The following is a 19,556-nucleotide window of genomic DNA, read 5'->3' as shown; positions in this document are numbered from 1 at the left end:
CGCAATTGAATTGCAGACCGCCGCAGATTCTGTGGGAAAGCAGGAGTTTAAAAAAAAATTATAAAAAAACTCCACTGCTCATGTGCGGCGGTGCAGCGGCCATCACTTCCGCACACATCTGCAGTGAAGAAAATAGAAGACCCGGACGGGTAAGCAGTGTCCTCAGCCGCGGGCAGAGTTGGATTCCGCTGCGGGCTCCCATATGCAGACTCCCATCCACCCGTGGACATGAGGCCTAAAGATTATAGAGTAGCCTGGGCCGGTGATGATAGATCAGGTTGCCCAACTTCATGACCTGCAACTTTGCCCTATAAATGTAGGGAAATATACAGTGAGGCGCTGCAGCAGAGCGTAGGCTAATATCCAGCATTAATTACACTTATCGTTACATGTTTTTGGCCCCTTTAAGCCAACATTCAGAAGTCTCTTTAACCCCTTCCCGCTCCAGGGCGTACCGGTACGTCCTGGCAGCCTGGTACTTCCCGCAACAGGGCGTACCGGTACGTCCTGGAGATAGCGCGGGATCACATAAGATCCAGCGCTATCCCGCAGCGGGAGTCGGCTGTCAGTCACAGCCGGCGTCCCGCTGCAACAGCGGGGGGGCATCGGAGATGCGCCGCCCGCTGTTAACCCCTTCCCTGCCGCGATCTAAGTAGATTGCGGCAGGGAAAGAGTTTACAGAGGGATCGCGATCCGTCTGTGTCTCCGGCCGGAACTTGCGATGTCATCGCGAGAGCCCGGCCTGTCGCCATGGCAGCAGGACGCCAGGCACTGGCATCCTGTATTGCCTGTGCCTATAATCGCTGTATAAGCGATAAGGCATGGCAGAGCCTTATAACAGCGATCATAGGCACAGTGTTGTAAGTCCCTCAGAGGGACTCAAATAGTATAAAGAAAAGAAAAGTGTAAAAAAAAAGAAAAATGTAAAAAAATTTTTTAAAAAAAACCCTTTTTTTATGCTTTTTCTAATATTAGCATAAAAAAGGGAAAAAAAATTAAAACCCCACATATTGGGTATTGACGCGTCCGTAACGAAGTGTACAAAAAGTTGAACACACTTTTTATTTTGTACAATAAAAAGCGTAAAAAACAACGCTAAAAAACAGAGGCAAAATGCTAATTTTTAGCATTTTGCCTCCCAAAAAATGCAATAAAAGTGATCAAAAAAGCTGTACATTCCCCAAAATGGTACCAATAAAAACTACAGCTCGTCTCGTAAAAAATAAGCCCTCATAGAGCTCCGTACATAGAAAAATAAAAAAGTTACTGGACTTTGAATGCAGCTATAGAGGAAAAAAAAGATTTCCAAAAAAAAGGGGGGTTTATTGCAAAAAAGTGTAAAAACCTAAAAAAAAATATAACAATTTTGGTATCGTTGTAACCGTACCGACCCGCAGGAAAAATTTAGTGTGTCATTTATGCTACATGATTAACGCTGTAAAAAAAAGAAAAAGAAATCTATGGTAGAATTAATGCGTTTTCTCTCCCTGTTATCATAAAAAAAAAATTTTACGATATAGTCTATGTACCCAAAAGTGGCACCGATAAAAAACTACAGCTCGCCACGCAAAAAACAAGCCCTTATACGGCCGCGTCCACGGAAAAATAAAAAAGTTATGGCTTTTGAAAAATGGAGATGGAAAAATACCAAAAAATAGCTTGGTCCTCAACGCCAAAATAGGCCGTGTCATTAAGGGGTTAATAACTTCTCGTGAATTATTTTGCAGGGTCCGGATTGTTCCTTAACTTCTCCATCTCCGAAGGAAACTCAACCAAAGTTGTGCCATCAGTACAGTAATAACACTTCCACCCTGGATGTTCATTGCCTTCCATTGTTGCAGGAGAAGTTTTCGCCGCCGACGTCTCCTCCTATATCATTCCCGCCTGCTGCTTTTGAAACCGCTAAAGTCGAGGCGAAGCCAGACGAACTGAAGGTCACGGTGAAGTTAAAACCGCGGCCAAGAGCCGTTCACAGCGGTCTGGATGATTTTCGTCCTTTCGGCAAAAGGTGGAAAGGAATGAAATGGAAGAAATGGAATATTCAAATCGTTATTCCCAAGATGCCTTTCAAACCTCAGTGCGAGGACGACATAGACGAGTTTCTGAGAAGACTGGGAACGTCTCTGAAGCCAGACCCTCTGCCCAAAGATTTTAGGAAATGTTGTTTCTGCCATGAAGAAGGCGATGGAATGACGGATGGGCCAGCAAGGCTACTCAACCTAGACCTTGACCTCTGGGTCCATTTAAACTGTGCTCTTTGGTCTACTGAAGTCTATGAGACACAGGCTGGTGCCTTAATTAATGTAGAACTGGCTTTGAGACGAGGACTGCAGATGAAGTGTGTCTTTTGTCATAAAATGGGAGCCACAAGCGGCTGCCACAGGTTACGGTGCACCAATATCTATCACTTCACCTGTGCAATAAAAGCACAATGCATGTTTTTTAAAGACAAAACTATGCTTTGCCCCATGCACAAGCCAAAGGGAGCTCATGAGCAAGAACTGACCTACTTTGCAGTCTTTCGTAGAGTTTACGTTCAGCGTGACGAGGTGCGGCAGATAGCTAGCATTGTGCAGCGCGGGGAACGGGACCACACTTTCCGTGTCGGCAGCCTGATCTTTCATGCAGTTGGTCAGCTGTTGCCGCAGCAGATGCAGGACTTCCACTCTGCGACCGCTCTCTTCCCGGTGGGTTATGAAGCCAGCAGGTTGTACTGGAGCATGCGCTATGCCAACAGGCGCTGCCGCTATCTCTGCTACATCGAAGAGAAAGATGGATTGCCCTTATTTATCATCAAAGTACACGAACAGGGGCATGAAGACCTGGTCCTTACAGATACTACACCTAAAGGTGGGCTATGTGCACCTTAGACCCCATTTACACTGACAGATGATTGCTCAAAAGTCACTCAAATAATAGTTTGAGTGACAGTTTTGAGCGATCATCTTTGCATAGTCTATAGTAGCTACTTAAGAGCTATGCAGGCGGAGTGGGACACTGCCGCTAACACTCGGCGAGCAATACAGCTGTTCTGCATAAGCAAACAGCTGCATTGTTCTCCACAATTACAGACAGCGTCATGCTGTGAACTACCAGTGGGACACGGGCTGTAAGAATCTTATCAGCTCTGCTGACACTGATTACAGTCTGCACCGCTGATAAGAGTTCATTGCTCAATTCAAGAAACCTAGAATTGAGCGATGAACGACTCGTGCATCAAAACTGCATGATGTCCGTGCATTTATACCCAAGAGTTATCGCTCACAAGACGGCTTGAGCAATTTTTGAGCGAAAATCGTTGGGTCTAAATGGGCCTTTAGGCGTCACCATATCTTTTTTTGTTCATTTACCTCCATCTCCAAAGCTCTGTGATGTGCTGGCTGCCGGCGCATGTGCAGAGCGGTGCTGGGAGGTCTTCACTGACATTTCTGTGCGCACCTCTGCGAGACCCGCGCAGAAATAGAACATGCCGCGACTTGTTTTCTGTGTGTTTTCACGCTGACAAATCGCGTCCGTCTGCCTAGGATTGCGTTTTGTAATTCAATCCTATGCAGGTGGGCACTGGTGGAGATTCTGTGGGAAATATTGCCACGGAATTCCCGCCCGTGTGCAGGGGGCCTAAATGTCCACTCGGAGTATATGGGAACAGTAAACACATCTGTTTCAGTATTTTTAAAGGATCATTGAAGCCTAAAAGATAGTTGGTAAATGCTAGATTGTTGGTGTCCAACTGCTGGGCTCCCCTCCAAAGACTAGAACTGGGGGAACCCTACTCCTTCAGTGGAAGTATTAATGGACTGGCGGTCGAGCACTAGGACCATCACTCCACTCAGTTTGTGGTACTTACAGAAATCAACAAGAACAGCCGTCTACCATTCCCATAGGGTCTTAAAGGGATTACGCCAAGTTTTAAAATTATTCCCTACGCAAGGAATAACTATACAATCAGTGGCGGTCTGACTGCTGGGACCCCCACCGGTCTTGAGAACGGAGATCCCGAAGTGCCACACATGAATAAAGGAGTTTGTACAAGGGTGACGCGGCTCCATTCGTTGCATCGGAAGTTGCTGTGAACAAGCCTTCTGCAATCTTTAGTGTTGTAATTGAAATGAATGAAACCACCGTCCGCCTCTGTGACTGGCGGTTCGTTCATGGTGGTTTCTTCATCACTTCTGTTCCCAAGATCTGTGGGAGGCCCAGCAGGCAGGCCCCCACGAACATAAAGTTATTCTGTGGATAAGGGATAACGTTATAACTTGGCCCCCACTGATCCAGCATTTATCTCCTTTACCATGACCCTTTAAAGGAGTTGTGCCAACGGCTGCGACCCTCGCCAAACATCAGAACTGGCGCTCTAGTCCCTCGTTCCACCCGAGCTGCAAGACTGTAACTAGGGGGAGTCTGAATGGAGCGTTGATCAAACATGCGTCCTGCCGGTCAGCTCAGTCTATGGCATTGACCGAAACAGACAAGCGTAGTGATTGGTGGTTTCCATAGACATTGAAAAGAAAAGCAGAGGGCACCAAACTCTTCCGAGTTATGGCTGGAGAAAACAGAGCATCAAGGTCCCCCTTACGGAAATCTGTGCAGGTTAGGGTTGGGTGTCGGTCAAACCCCCATTGATTTAGTATTTATTTCCTATCCACTGAGTAGCGTGATTAAAGAGGTATTCTGGGATTGGGATATTGGTGACTTATTCCCAGGATAGGTCATATCTGATTGGTGGGCATCTGCTGCTCAAGACCCTCACCGATCAGCTGGTTGATGACTGTGTCATGCTCAGGTGAGCGCCGTGGCCTCCTAAGTCAGTGACGTTATGTTGATTGATCACATTGTTTAAGAGAAGCTCAATTCCATTTAAAGGGATTGTCCAGTGTTAGAAAAATGTGGCTACTTTTTTCCAAATACAGCGCCACCCTTGCCCATAGGATTGTTTCTGGTATTGCAGCTTGGCTCCCATTCGCTTCAATGGAGCTGAGCTGCAATACCACACACAACCCTATGGCCAAGGGTGGCGCTGTATTTAATAGAAAGCAGCCATGTTTTTCTAACCTTGGATAACCCTTAAGTGAATGGGACTGAGCTGCTTGTACCGGGTGCAGTCGTTGTGCCTGGTATGTAGTAAAGTGACCGTGGCGCTCACCATTCAGGCTGAATCACTTACCCCACTCCTACCCAAAATCAGATATTGAAGCTGTCCCCTGAGGATAGCTCATCAGTCTTTCAGTCCCGGGAAATCCCTTTTTTTGCTTCAGGCTGGAATCCCCCTTTACTGTATCCATCCAGTGATGTCGCCGACAGCCGCTGAATTCTGCCTGAAGACTGTGATACCTGTGCAGCTGTAATGCAGATACCTCTGCCACCTGCAGCTATAGCCCGCCGTGGTCAGTACTAACTGCAGCACCCCTGAGGGGTTTGATGGGATGACATGCGGAGCGCCCCCCCCTCCCTCTATTACTGATGTATGTTATACATACTTTGGTTTTTCTCCTAGTTTTGCCTTCACGGTGCGGCATCACTATAGGCGCTGGACGGGGTCTCCTAAATGGGGTGAGAGGGGGGGGGGGTTGTCTCCTGTAATCTGCTTGGGTGCTTTAATTCCTCTTTATTTTGTGACTTTTTTCTCCAATTTTATTAAATCTTGACAACTTTTTTCTTGCTTTTCTTTAGGAGTTTGGGACAAAATCTTGGAGCCTGTTGCAAACTGTAGGAAAGGCTCGGAGATTCTCAGGCTGTTTCCGGTGTTCCTGAAGGGGGAAGATCTTTTTGGTTTAACGGTTTCAGCGGTCACAAGAATAGCCGAATCGGTAAGAGCAGAAAATATTACATTTCTTGAAGAGTAACTGCACATTTTTCAAACTCTTCACGCGTCAAAACATCATGTTAAAAGTTTTGATGAGTTGGGGTCCAACTGCTCGGACCCCCACTGATCGCTAGAACAAGGGGACTACAGCTCACCCGAGTACTGTGCTCCTTCGGCTATCTTTATTGCTTGCTGGCTCCTCTCGGCAGCTGAAGACTGACGTATAGAGGTCTATAGACATCCTTTATAGATCCCCATGCATCCATAAGGAGCTGCTGAGAGGAGTCGGCAGGCAGTGAAGACAGCCAAAGGAGCTCAGTGCCCGGGTGAGTGGTGCAGCCCCCTTGTTCTAGCAATCAATGGGGGTCTCGGCAGCGGGATCCTCGCTGATCAAAACTCTTGACATGTATCTCTGACCTGTCAGTTTGCAAAAAAGTGCAGTTACTCTTTAAAGTAAACGATTAACCCTTTCCAATCAATTTCCCTGCCACCCGCGCACTCCCGCATTGTAAATACTCAACAAAAACCTAGAAATGTCAATGATTTTATTAGCAATTTTTGTGTTTCACATCGGGAAGATAATTAGTAATAATCCTATAAATATTTGTATATTGATATAACATTCATTTATATAAGACTATTCGTTTCTAATTTTGCTAATTGTAGATAACATTAGAGATATTAGAAACGGAGTATGCGGAATAGCTCTATGATGTCGGAGGCTGTTCTCTGTGTGTGTGTGTGTGTGTGTGTGTGTGTGTGTATATATATATATATGTGTATATATATATGTGTATATATATATGTGTGTATATATATATATATATATATATATATATTACAGTATGCGGAATAGCCCTCTGATGTCGTAGGCTGTTCTATATGTGTGTGTGTATATAACATATATATATATTACAGTATGCGGAACAGCCGCCAACATTGGAGCTCTGTTTTGCATGATGTCAGAAATATGAATGTCTGACAAGGAAATACTGAAAATACAAGAAAATGCCGAGCACCACTTTAATACATACTAAATCTGAGGTTCATACAATAAATGGGTGCGGAGACCAAGAGCAGGTAGCGTGCGTGATCGCTGATCGCCTCCGACGCACCGACATATATCACAGAGACCAAAGTTTATTACATATATAAATATACAGACACACATAAGCTAAAAACAATTATGCTCGTGTACAGAACACTTAGATGCAGTAACGGTCACCACAATATATCGCCTCCAAGATGACTTGTACAATGCCAACCTGCGGATGAATATACATGTTCCACATAATAGGCCAATACTGAAAGCCCAAGTGTAGTGTGGGACAATGTGTGATATAATGGTAGATGTGACCCTGCGTACTCCTAGTAAAGACCGGCGCCGATAGAACAGGTTAGTGGTCCTAAAGTGCAACCATGCTGTAATATATATACAACATGTGCAAATGGTGCAGCGATCCTCTGAGAGGGTGATACGTGGGGGAAGAGGGTCATCCCCCATCCCCCCACCTCCCATGTAGCAGAGGTTTCTCTGATATGGGATAGTAGATTGCTGCATGTTAGGTATATTTTCTATACATCATAGACGGCACGGTTGCACTTTAGTGACTTGGATCCTCCACTAACCCGTTCTACAGGTACCAGTCCCCCGGCGTTGGCCTGTACTGCCAATATACATGTTCACATTTACCATTATAGTACGCATTGTTCTGCATTATGGGTGCATTCTCACGCTGCTTGCAAATCGGCAGGTTAGAATTATCGGACAGTGATTTCCACAACGTGCGAACGCCAACTACGAGTGGTTTTCAGTATTAGTCTATTATGTGGGAGGTGTATATTCATTCGCAGGCTGTATAAGACACCCGGGGGACCCTTGGGTGTTTAGGTCACATATTCAGCTTGGTTTGTACACTAGTTTAAGATTGTTGTTGTGTGTCTGTATAATTACACACGGTACTTGGGGGATATCCGTGTCTGATTTCCGGGGCGTCGGAGGTCTTCCTACACGCTGCTGCCACTTCTTGGTCTCCTAAGTCTTTTACACAGAACTATTACTGTTCCGTTAATCATTGGATCGTATGAATCTGATCAATAATCGTAAACACAACAACGAAGGCCGATGCGATCGCTTATCGCTCATTATATACAGACACAACAATCGTCGTCTGCCAGTAGTTTCATGTAAAAAGCGATCGTTCGCAAACTCCCCCGACTGAAGAAGCGAAACGACGAATAATCAGACATCATCTGTGCGTGTAAACGCCCGTCATTTAAAAGCAAACGACTAGATCATCGTTAGTCCTTCCAACCATTAATTGCTGCATATACGAGAATCCCAACGCCTCGTGGACAGCAGCCTTATTTCACACCAGCTTTATTGTGTTTTTTTCGGGGGTGGATTTTTAATTTTTGCCTTTTTTCACAACCTATAAAGAAGTCGATGGTCGAGCACAAAGCCTGGCAGCTGGCGGCTATCGTCAGCAAAATGCCGCTGACCCAAAAAATGAATGAGAAGTGAATAGAGACACACTGATTGTGATGCATGTAAAGGGGAACAAAACTTTTAAGAACTTCTGATGTCATTGTGACACGTGAGAAGTTTGGATTGGTGGAAGTTTGCATATGGAGACTGATGGCTAAAACAAATAGGCCGAAGCGCTCACCGCCGCTCTGTGCCTGATCTGCGGCCATCAGCAGGTAGTCATAGACTTTCTATGGAACCCGTACATCGCTCCGAGCAAAGGCAGAAACTGCGAAGCAAGCGCAGCACTCAGATGAGCGCTTCTGTCCATTTGGTTTAATGTAGGGTCGGCTATAATAATGGCTTCCAGCGAATATCTGGCGGTGTCAGATTTTTAAAAAATGTTGCTGAAACCACCACTAACATTGTGCTATTTGAAAGCACCGTTATGGGGGTCTGATGCTGTATGGGTATGTAAACACCCTTTATCCATAGGGGCTTATGGTGCAGATTCACTCTTGGCGTTGCAAAGAGTAAAATCCACAACCTGAATTGTCTTGCAAATTCATACCGCAGGTCAATTTACGTACGGGTTTAGTGCAGGTTTTTGCGCTGCTGTAGATTATTTGTATGGCATTTCCACCGCGAAAAACCGTACCCCTCTGTGAACATGGCCCATATCTGTGAGCTCGCCAATTACCGCTTCACCGTAGGGAGTGCATTATATATTGGCTATGGCGGTTGTTCTAGTGTATACTGGTTTGTAACTTCTGTCCTTCACTCTTCCATGTTTTCACCTTCCAGCTACCCGGAGTCGAAGCCTGCGAGAGTTACACTTTCCGTTACGGCCGAAACCCGCTGATGGAGCTCCCTCTGGCCATCAACCCCTCCGGCGGCGCCCGCTCTGAGCCCAAAGTCACCAATCATGTCAAGTGGTTTGTATTAAGGTATTTTGCTTGCTTTTCACATTGGGCAGCCCAGGTTTACCGCACTGTAGCTCTCTGTGTGTTGCGGCCTGCGGCTGCGTATGTGCATGCGGCTTACGGCTGTGCTGCTGTCTGTAGCATCTTGCCTCATCTTATTGGAGAAGACGTCTTGGGTGCAAGTAATCTTTAGCTGTGTTTTTCCCTTCCTGTAATGTGACCAGGCCTCACACATTAAACAGCACCAGCACTTCAAAGTCCTTCCAGAGCACAGTCACCGGGGAGCTGAATGCGCCTTACAGCAAGCAGTTCGTCCACTCCAAATCCTCTCAGTACCGGAAGATGAAGACTGAATGGAAATCCAATGTGTACCTGGCCAGGTCTCGAATTCAGGTGAGCTGGAAACGGGCAAGAAAGTCGCTGTGATCCCTTAAGAATTCGTCCCCCTCACTCTCCCCGCTCCCCCCCTTCAACCCTCCACTTTCAAATTTCTCCCCACTTTCAAAAAATACCTTTATTCCTCCATCGATGATCTGATTGTTTTTTGCAGGATAAGTCAGTTTTTCGATGGTATTATTCAACCTATAATATACTGAAAAACTTGCACTTAGAAGTGTTTGATCGCTCCCCCCCCCCCCCCCCCCCCATGCTGGAGGATCGCAGGATGTGGTATTTCTGCCGGCAATCTATTAGGCCCCAGGTTCTTCCTAATAAGCAGAAATACATGGCAGCCCTGAGGGTCTTCAAAGGGTTTTGGGGCTGCCATGACAACCAAATGATGCCTTGGGTTCCCTGATGGGGCATTTGCAGCTGTCAGAATAGATTGTGGCATTTAAAGTGTGAACAGCTGTGATCAGTAGTCACGCTGATCATGGCTGTTGTGAGTGGGGGTCAGCTTTCAAGGACAGCCGGCAGCCGAACCTGTTCTATACAAATCTCGCACCTGGAGGGCATAAATGTACTTCCTTTTGGATGAAGAGATGAATTTTATCCTTCTCCCTGAGTATTGTATATGGAGTTAATGAAGTGATTGTCCAGAATTAACCGTAAACCATATTGCAGCTCTGCACTGGAATGGGATGAGCTTTTTTTTTTCTTGCTGTACAACCCTTTTAGCACCTTCCTAACATGTTTACCCCCCACCCCTCCCCCGCCACTGTGGAGTGTATGGACCAGACTCAGGAGTTGAGCTCACTACACACTCGGCAGATGTTGACTGTTTTACGCCACTAACAGCTGCCAGCAGTGCTAGTTAAGCTGTCAGCGCTGATCGTGGTACCTAGGGGTCACCCCCTTCCCTACATAACACATGTGTTGCCAATTATTGCCATGGCACCCTGGGTTCTAAGAAAGGCTGCCAGTCCTGCGATGGATTGATGCCCATTAACCGCTTAATGTCAAAGGACGTAAGTTGATGTCCTAGCATTGTGGTAGTTCACGCAACGGGATGTAAACTTACACCCCCTACTGCAACAGCGGGGATCGTTAAGAACACTGATCCCTGCTGTTAACCCCTTACATGCCACAATCGATGTGGATCGCTACATGTAAATAATTCACAGAGGGAGCGCACACTCCTCATCGGCCCTCTGCATGTAATCATGGCAACCAAATGTGAGAGACTGCTGCCCAAGCCTGCCATGGCCTGTGTGAACAAGATTGTATTGCAGTTGAAATGCATAGTGATGCCTCCTATTACACTTCCAGCTCTGCCCACCAATGCGGATGCCTGGCCCAAGGGTCTGCTGATCAGCAGGGATTCCTGGCGGCACACCCTGCCGATCAACTATTGATGACCTGTCAAGTATTGATGACCTATCCTGAGGAAAAAACAAAAAGATCCAGCGCTCCAGAATAATTCCCATTAAACTAAAATAATAAGTCCCTGGGATTTTCCAAAACAAAAAACTAACTTTTATTAACAAATATGTCCGACGCGTTTCGTCGCATGAAAGCGACTTTTTCAAGTTTTATGCGACGAAACGCGTCGGACATATTTGTTAATAAAAGTTAGTTTTTTGTTTTGGAAAATCCCAGGAACTTATTATTTTAGTTTAATGGGAATTATTCTGGAGCGCTGGATCTTTTTGTTTTTTGCTTATTCCATTTATACTTAGTCGCACCCTGTCACAGGGGTGTGACAGATCCCTGCTTGCTCCATTGGCATTTGCTTCCTGATAATTCGATTGGTGAGAGGTGATTGCAGTATTCATACATTGTGTACCAGGACGTGGAGGTGTTAGGTGGAAGGCCCCTTTTTAGTGGTTCATCCACTACACCGGGTAAGTCCCCAGTTTTTTCAATTGTCTACATCTTGGAAATTGTACTCCAGTGGGTGGAGCGCCGTCCCTTATTGTTTTTTATCCTATCCTGAGGAAAGGTCATCAATAGTAAAATCCTGGAATGTACTTTAATTATATAAACTGATATTGTGGTAACTGAGCCTTATAGGGCCCCATTAGGCGTCACCTGATATGTTCTTATCTATTTATTTTTGATTCAGGGTCTGGGATTATATGCTGCTAGAGACATTGAGAAGCACACTATGGTGATCGAATACATTGGAACCATAATACGTAATGAAGTAGCCAATAGAAAGGAGAAGTTGTACGAGTCGCAGGTACGATCTGCAGGAGTGCTGATGTCTGCCGCTTGCTAGTGGAAAGCAGTTTCCTCTTGTGTATTATGCGCTTCTAACCGTGCGTCCTTCTTCCAGAATCGTGGTGTATATATGTTTCGCATCGATAATGAACATGTGATTGATGCAACCTTAACTGGAGGACCTGCAAGGTAAGTACAACTGAGGGACTGACATGACAGGTAGGCTTGTAAAGAGCCCCACTGCAGCCAATGGTCACATGATCTTGTCAGCCACGGGTGGGCAGCCATGCGCTTACCACATTGTGGTGTCACAGCTTTACGGGAAGCTTGGAGCTTAACCCCTTCTCAGGAAAATTTGCGTGCAGCGTAAATGACATCTTAAAGGAAACCCACGGGCAACATGACCCCGGGGCAGGTAAGTACAGCGCTTCCGTCTGCTTTATTGTAAAACGCGGTGGCTTTTCAGAATAACCATACTTCCATGTATGACTCGGAAGGGAGTCGAACCGTTCCAGCGTCCTTAACAGTCATTCTTCAAAGTAGGTTTATTCCAAAACTCTGCAGTGTTTCAGCGCGCCGTACATTGCTGTCCCCGGGTCATGGTGTCCGTGGGTTCAGCAGCATGAACCTGGTGACAAGTTCTCTTTCACTGTATTGCACGGGTCGGCGCGATTACAGGAATGCCAAACTTATTTAGTGGGTTTTTTTTATAGTTTTACAACTTTTGCATAATAAAAGTACTTTTTTAAAAAATGTAGGTTTTTTTTGTTTGTTTTTTTAATCCTTATTTTTTGAGAGGCAGAAATAGTTTTTTCCCATTGATGGATGTGTGAGGGCTTTTTTCTTACTTGTGGAGCAAGCTGTAGTTTTCCTTTGTACCACTTTGGGTACTTCTGACTTACTGATTGGCTTTTATTCCTTCTTTTGGAAGGGGATGATTGAAAAAAAAAAACTTCTATTCCATCATTTATTGTTGCGATGTTCACAGTTTTGCAGCACGGCTCATTGTGGTTGATACCAGTTGTTTAGTTACTGCGGTACTTCACCATGTGATCTCTGGATCCTTTAATAATACACTGCAATACTTCTGTGTTGCATTGTGTTATGCCTATTAATGTAATGCTCAGGGGGCATCCTCTTAAGCTCTGCAGTCATATACAGATGGCAGACCTGGAGCCCTTCATTAGACAGGGGTGAAAAAGGAGCCACCTCCCCCTGTCTAAATGCTTAATGCCAAGGTTGATATTGACTATGGCATCTGAGGAGTTAAATGTCTGTCTTTCTTCTATCTTGACCCTCCCATAGGTCAGGACTAGAAATGAGCGAACCTACTCGGACACACCCCTTTTTCGCCCGAGCGCCGCAATTTTCGAGTACTTCCGTACTCAGGCGAAAAGATTCAGGGGGCGCCATGGGTGAGTGGGGGGTTGCAGCGGGGAGTGGGGGGGAGAGGGAGAGAGAGAGGGCTCCCCTGTTCCCCACTGCCAACCCCTGCTCCGCCACGCCTCCGCCTGCCCCCCGGCGCACCCCGAATCTTTTCACCCGAGTATGGAAGTACTCGAAAATCGCGGTGCTCGATCGAGTAATTACTCAAAACGAGTATACTCGCTCATCTCTAGTCAGGACATCCTATCAATCCAAGGTCTTCTACAAGTATTTCTATGTTCTTAGCCAGTAATCTGATTTTTCTCCCCAGGTATATCAACCATTCATGTGCGCCTAACTGCGTGGCTGAAGTAGTGATGTTTGAGAAGGGACATAAGATAATAATCAGCTCCAACCGGAGGATACAAAAGGGTGAAGAGGTAATTCCAGAATTTGTCTCTTTTGGGGAAAATGTGCAAGAAACACAAATTGTGACTTAATAAGCTGATAAACTTGTGACCTTAACCCCTTAAGGACAAAGCTTGGTAAATTTACGGTGCTTGGTCCAGGGCTTTAACCCCGGCTGATAGCAGAGGGTATGGTCTGTGCAGGATTAAAGCTCCTGCAGTCAGGCAGGAGCAGGTCGGGTTGTCAGCTGTTAGTCATAGCTGAGGACCCGGAGGAGAAGGGAGAAGCTTCTTTTTTAACTGCTTCTGCCTTCTCCTTTCCAGACTACATTGCACTACATAGCACTCATTAAGTGCTGAGAGAAAGCGGAAGTGTTACTTACTGACAGAGCTGATCGGGGTCTAGTGACTGTCGCTACAGGGGGATGTTTCCCCTCTACAGATGCCCCAGTTATTGGAAAAGTGTGAAATTTATTTAAAAAAAAAAAAAACCCAATGTGAATGACCCCCAAAAGTCTTATATGACATCATGGGAGACAGATGTTAAAAAAAAAATTAAAAAAAAAAAATATATATATATATATATATATATATATATATATATATATATATATATATATATATATATATATATATATATATATATATATATATATATATACCGACCGCCAACCAAAACCGTCGCCATATGTGCCCCATAATACAAAATTATACAAATTATATATCCAAACGTCCAAAACAAAATGAGGGAACCCGTTTCTGTACTTTTTTTTATCAATATATTTATGCTACAATTAATTAAATTAACAGTTTTCTTCATCAGTGTCTGGTCCTCAAGGGGTTAAAGCGACTAAGTGATGTAAACTGTGTATTAGTTTGCAGCATTAGTCTAAGACCGCACACCTGCTTTAATTGGCCAGTCAGATCAGCCTGTAGGTAGTCAGAAGCAGGGCGGCCATCTTTGTAGAGAACCGGAGGGTCATTTTGAAGCAATAAATGTAATACCTTACCGATTCCCCACCCCCGCCCGCTGCTCCCAGGGTCCCCCACTCGTCTCTCTATAACTCCTGCTCCCTTTGGACATGTGACAGCTTCAGCCAATCAGTGGCTGTAGCAGCTTACTGCTGTGGTCAACGATTGTGATGAACATTGTAACCCTTTTTTTTTTTTTAATATAAAGAGTTAGGCCGCCTGCACACAAACGTTCCGGATTCCGCTAGCGGATTTTCACGCGCGTATGGTACCTAAATGTGCTTGCGGATAGGTGCGGATGCGTGAAAAATCACACGCGGATATACGCGGATGTGTTGCGGAAAAAAACGCGCAGAAAAACCAGCAGACACCCCTTATTGTAAACCCAACCCCTAGAGAACTGCCCATTCCTTGGAAAACAGCTTAAAAACCAACACCCAGACTCCGTTTTGTCCCTCTTGCTAGTGCGAGCACCGTTAAATTATTGATGTCTTTGTGGGCATGGTTGATCCATGTAACTTTTTTCAGGCGCTTCTCCAGCGTGACTTTATTTCAGTCACCGCAAAAAAATTCACAAGAGGAATTCAGTACTACAGATTTTGCATTCTTACATCCTGCATTGGCAAGAAATACTACCTATCTCCCTCTACAAATGTGCCTGTGAAGCTCTGCTGTGTGTTGGGACGCCTCCTACCATGCCTACTTCCTGTAGTCATAGCAACCAGTGACTCCATCTGCAGCTGCACTGCGGATGTACTGCGTGAAAAAACGCACCCATTCACTTGTATTGGAGGCTTCACGCGCATGATCCGACCAAAATTCGAACAGGTCGCAGATTTTTTCACGCGCGTGAAAAAACGCGATAGAAATCCGTCTGGGGACAACTGCGGATCCTCATAGGAGTATATTGGCTGCGGTCTGGGGCAGATAATGTGCCTAAAATAACGCGCTGGAAATTCTGTTCGTGTGCAGGCACCCTTACTGTTTTTTTTTTGTTTGTTTGTTTGTTTTTTACTTTTCATGCGTCCGACTGACATGTCCAACGTTTTGATCAGTGAGGATCCGGGTGCCAAGACACTTGCTGGTTGCTGAATTGAGCGGGCTGCAGCGATCACCCAAGTGTGGTGTCCCTCCTGCAGTCGCCTTTGCCTTTTGGCTCCTCTTGGCTGCTGAAGACGGGCGCATAGACTTCTGTAGACATCTATACGGTAGCCGAGGTGTCTGCAAGGGCAGCTAAAGGGGCGCAGTGCTTGGGAGAGGGCTGCAACCCCCTTTCTGCCATCAGTGGGTGTTTCGGCACCCGGATCCCCACTGATCAAAACATTTGCCGTATTGCCCTGGCATGTTCCGTTTTTCTTTTAATAAGTGCAGTTACTCTTTAAAGTGACCCTCCGGCCCCGGGCAAACAGATGGCCGCACCACTTCTCTGGTGACCATACATAGTAGGCATCATTAGTCTAAGACCTTACACGCGGCTTTGATTGGCTAGTGCTGCCCATGTGAGCAGTGTGGGCCAGTAAGTGGGCAGCATGTAGTGTATTTGACTACCAATGCATGCTAATACACAGTGCACATCAGAGCAAGCAGGGCGGCCATCTTTGTCCAGGACTGGAGGGGCACCTTATCTTTTAAGAGGTAAGACGACCCCTTTAAATCTGGTTGGTCCTTTTATTCGCCAATCTATCCTCTTACCCATGTTTGCTGGCCTATAATGTCTCCATTAAAGGGGTCTTCATAGGTCTGTGGGGCCTGTAGAGCTGCCTTTGAAGGCATCGATGGGCCTCCTTATATGCAGAGTATCATTTACATAATACCGCAGGCATTCATTGTGGTTATTTGAGAGGTTTGAGCAGAAACTGTCCGGGGGTCCTGATCCAGTCTTCACCGGTAATGCGCCCGGCTGCCGGCTGGACAGATCTACAGGATGCGATCATTTACTTCAACTTCGATTGTCCATGCGACTAAACGGTAAAGTGCGATTTAACCCCGTGTCTGTCTTTCCAGCTTTGTTACGACTATAAGTTTGATTTCGAAGACGACCAGCACAAGATCCCCTGCCACTGCGGTGCCGTTAACTGCCGGAAATGGATGAACTGAACGCATTCCTCGCTTCTCCAAGGTTTTAGTCATCCCTGAGATGTGATTTAACACACCACGAAAACGGCGCTCTCGTCTTGAAGTTTAAGAACCTACTTAGCGAGCGACATTCGTTGCTGCCGAGAAAGGAGGCCATCGGCAAACTTAAGCTGTCGGACCTTCCGCAGAGAGCCCTGAAGGGGGGGAAGCAGCCGGTTGGTAGAGTTCACCGCTTCTGCTTTTTGAGCTTACTGAAGAAAATAAAAAAAAAAATTAAAAAAATTTCACTGGGTCAAGAAACGCGTCAGCAGGTGGGCAAAACACATGAATGTAAGACTGAGATCACCAGCGAAGCAAGATGCCCAACGTGCTGGCCACAGCCTTATCCGAAAAAAGGGGCAGGCCCTCTAATAAAAGAAAACTAAATAAATAAACGTAGACACCACTGAACAAGGAATGTACTGAAACGACTTCCTTAGGGATAGAGCTAAGGGAAAATAACTTGCACTAAAAAATACATTTAAAATACTTGATTCCATGAGTCAGTTTATTGTAGTTTTTTTTTTTATTTCTGTAAAATAAGAGAAACTTTTTGTATTTATTATTGGATAACTGAATGAAGCTATTTTTTAAAAGAAAAGAAAAAAAAATAGAAGAAAGCCAAGCTGCTGCTGTTACCGCAGAGTTAACAAACTATCTTACTTTGTACAGACCTGTAAATACTTTGAAGATATAATACAGTATAAAAAAATAGTGATTGACCAAATGCGACCCGACTGCAGCGGTCCGGGTGCTAATTTTTGAAAGAAAAAAATTTAAGATGGGGATGTTACAGTGTGGTTTTTTTTTTTTTTTTTTTTTTTTTTTTTTTAATGTATAGGAAGTTACCTATAAAGTTTTGTTTAGACAGGAAGTAACTCTGTGGTCTTTTTTGTTATACTTATTTTTGTCAGTGATCTTGCGTCTCGTTTCTAATATTAACAATATTAGCTTTTTTTTCATATTGGAGATCATATTGTAACATCCCTGTTTTTTGTTTATGTTTTTTGTTTTTTTTTTTGCAAGTCAGGTTTTTTTTGTGCTTATGATTTGTGATAACTGTGAATAACCGCTACATCGACCCAAAGGAGGGCTGTTTTTTTGTTTCCTTTTTTGTTTTCTTTTTACCTTTTTGTATTTCTTTACGTTTTTTTTGTTTTTTTTTGTTCGTTTGTTTATTTGTTTTTTTTCTCATCAGCAGAAACATAAAAAAATGTTTTAGTTCTATATAAGACGTCAGGTTTAGGTCATCAGTTAGCCTATTACACGCTATATAATGGATCGTTTTAAGCAGAAGAGAAAATTCTATTACAATTGCGTTTGTGCTAAGGGTAAAAATAAAAAAATAAAAAAAAGTTAAAATAGAATTAACTGTTAAAATAATCGACTTCCAGGACTTTGGCGATAGGGTTTGGGGGGGAAATTAATAAATTTAAAAAAAAAAACACAAAAAAAATGATTTGTATGAGTTGGTTTTGTTTACATTTCTTTAAAAAAAAGATGCATTTTGTGTTTTTTTTGCTTCTAGAAACTTTAATTTTGAGATTCAAATTAAATTTTTTTTCTTCACCCTCTTTTTTTTTTTTTTCTTTTTTCTATTCCGGTACTGACACTTCACGGGCTAAACATAAAAGTAAAGCTTTTCATTTGTGTGCACAATGGAAGTGGACTGTCTGCTCTCGCTCTCTTCAGTCACACGGTCTTGTAATGTATATGGCATGATGTATTTTTTATCGTACAGAAGAATCCATTGTATATATTTTTCTCTTGATAAATAGCTGTATGAAAATTTTTGTTTCTTGAATATTTTTCTTCTTGTAAGATACCCCGACCTCCTACCAGTATTTGTCCTACAGTTCATTTTTTTTTCCTGTCCTGTAAAATAGTATCTAATGTTGGCAAAAAAATGATTTTTTTTTTTTTTTTGGAGTATACAGAGTGTTATGGGTTTTGGAATTTGTGGAAACAGGTTTAGAAGATCAGCATTTACAAATAAAAAATATTTTACAACTATAAGGAGTGTGCCGTGTCTTTAAGGAGGTCTAGCTGCCTCCGCACAGCCCAGGGGTATTTAAGTGGTGGGATTTTTTGTAGGAGTGACAGATGTAAAATGACTGATTTCTTCACAATCCATCAGCCTCTCGCCTCAAGCAATGGGATCTAGTAATGGCAAATAGGTGAAGGTCTCATGAAAATGTGGTATAATATTGTATAAATCAAGATTTTGTTAAACGGATTGAATATACAAGTCCCAATCTATATTTTAAAAAAAATCCTGAAATCCTGCAGTTCTCACAATGATCGCTTGGCCACCTAGTGATCTGACACTTCCTGATCTGTAAAGAAAACTTCTCAGCTCATTAACATCACAGACAGGATTACACTGAGAGGTGACACCTATATGTAGATAAGACAAGATCCACCATTCACAGTAAGTATGTCACAGCTCACCTCCTCCCCCTTCCTGCAGATGTCACAGCATGCCCATAGAAGTCAAGGGTCCACCAATGAAGCGGGGTTATCGGTTAATCTTGTATTGGAGGGTGAATCTTGTGTTCGTTTTAATTCTGGTAGGCAGCATAGCAATGTCCATAGATTTTTCAGTTCTTCTACTCAGATGGATTGGTACATATTAAAATACTAACGGACACTTGTCCATCCATGTGTGAGTGGGATACATGCTCCACCCCTGATCACATGATGGTGACGTCATCGCAGGTCCTTTTCTATAGCAACTGAGGCTGCTGGGGGGTTGTGCGGGATGCATAACTCAGGATGATCTCCGGATGAAGGACCTTTGATGACGTCAGTCATGTGATCGGGTGCAGAGCATATAACTCACTCTGAATTATATGGGACGGAGCATGTAACTCACTCTGGATGATCAGGGGGCGGGGCATGAC

The 19,556-nt window shown here is 44.3% G+C and overlaps 1 protein-coding gene across 7 annotated transcripts in view; it reads left to right on the top strand.

Annotated features, from left to right (window-relative positions):
- Positions 1-18,669, top strand: part of KMT2C (lysine methyltransferase 2C) — a 223,971-nt gene extending 205,302 nt beyond the window's left edge. For 6 of the 7 annotated variants that reach the window (XM_066585567.1, XM_066585564.1, XM_066585566.1 and 3 more), the window contains 8 exons: positions 1,728-2,850; positions 5,671-5,807; positions 9,075-9,217; positions 9,418-9,586; positions 11,697-11,813; positions 11,910-11,983; positions 13,491-13,599; positions 16,543-18,669. In XM_066585567.1, the coding sequence (XP_066441664.1) occupies positions 1,728-2,850; positions 5,671-5,807; positions 9,075-9,217; positions 9,418-9,586; positions 11,697-11,813; positions 11,910-11,983; positions 13,491-13,599; positions 16,543-16,635 (1,965 nt within the window). In that variant the 3' untranslated portion in view covers positions 16,636-18,669. The remainder of the gene's footprint in view (positions 1-1,727; positions 2,851-5,670; positions 5,808-9,074; positions 9,218-9,417; positions 9,587-11,696; positions 11,814-11,909; positions 11,984-13,490; positions 13,600-16,542) is intronic. The other variant, XM_066585562.1, reaches the window with a different exon arrangement.
- Positions 18,670-19,556: the final 887 nt, after the last annotated feature.

The sequence above is a fragment of the Eleutherodactylus coqui genome, chromosome 12 (genome assembly GCF_035609145.1).
Source record: "Eleutherodactylus coqui strain aEleCoq1 chromosome 12, aEleCoq1.hap1, whole genome shotgun sequence".
Taxonomy (NCBI): domain Eukaryota; kingdom Metazoa; phylum Chordata; class Amphibia; order Anura; family Eleutherodactylidae; genus Eleutherodactylus; species Eleutherodactylus coqui.
The sequence above is the reverse complement of the archived record's forward strand: the minus strand, read 5'-3'. Positions and strand labels throughout refer to the sequence as shown.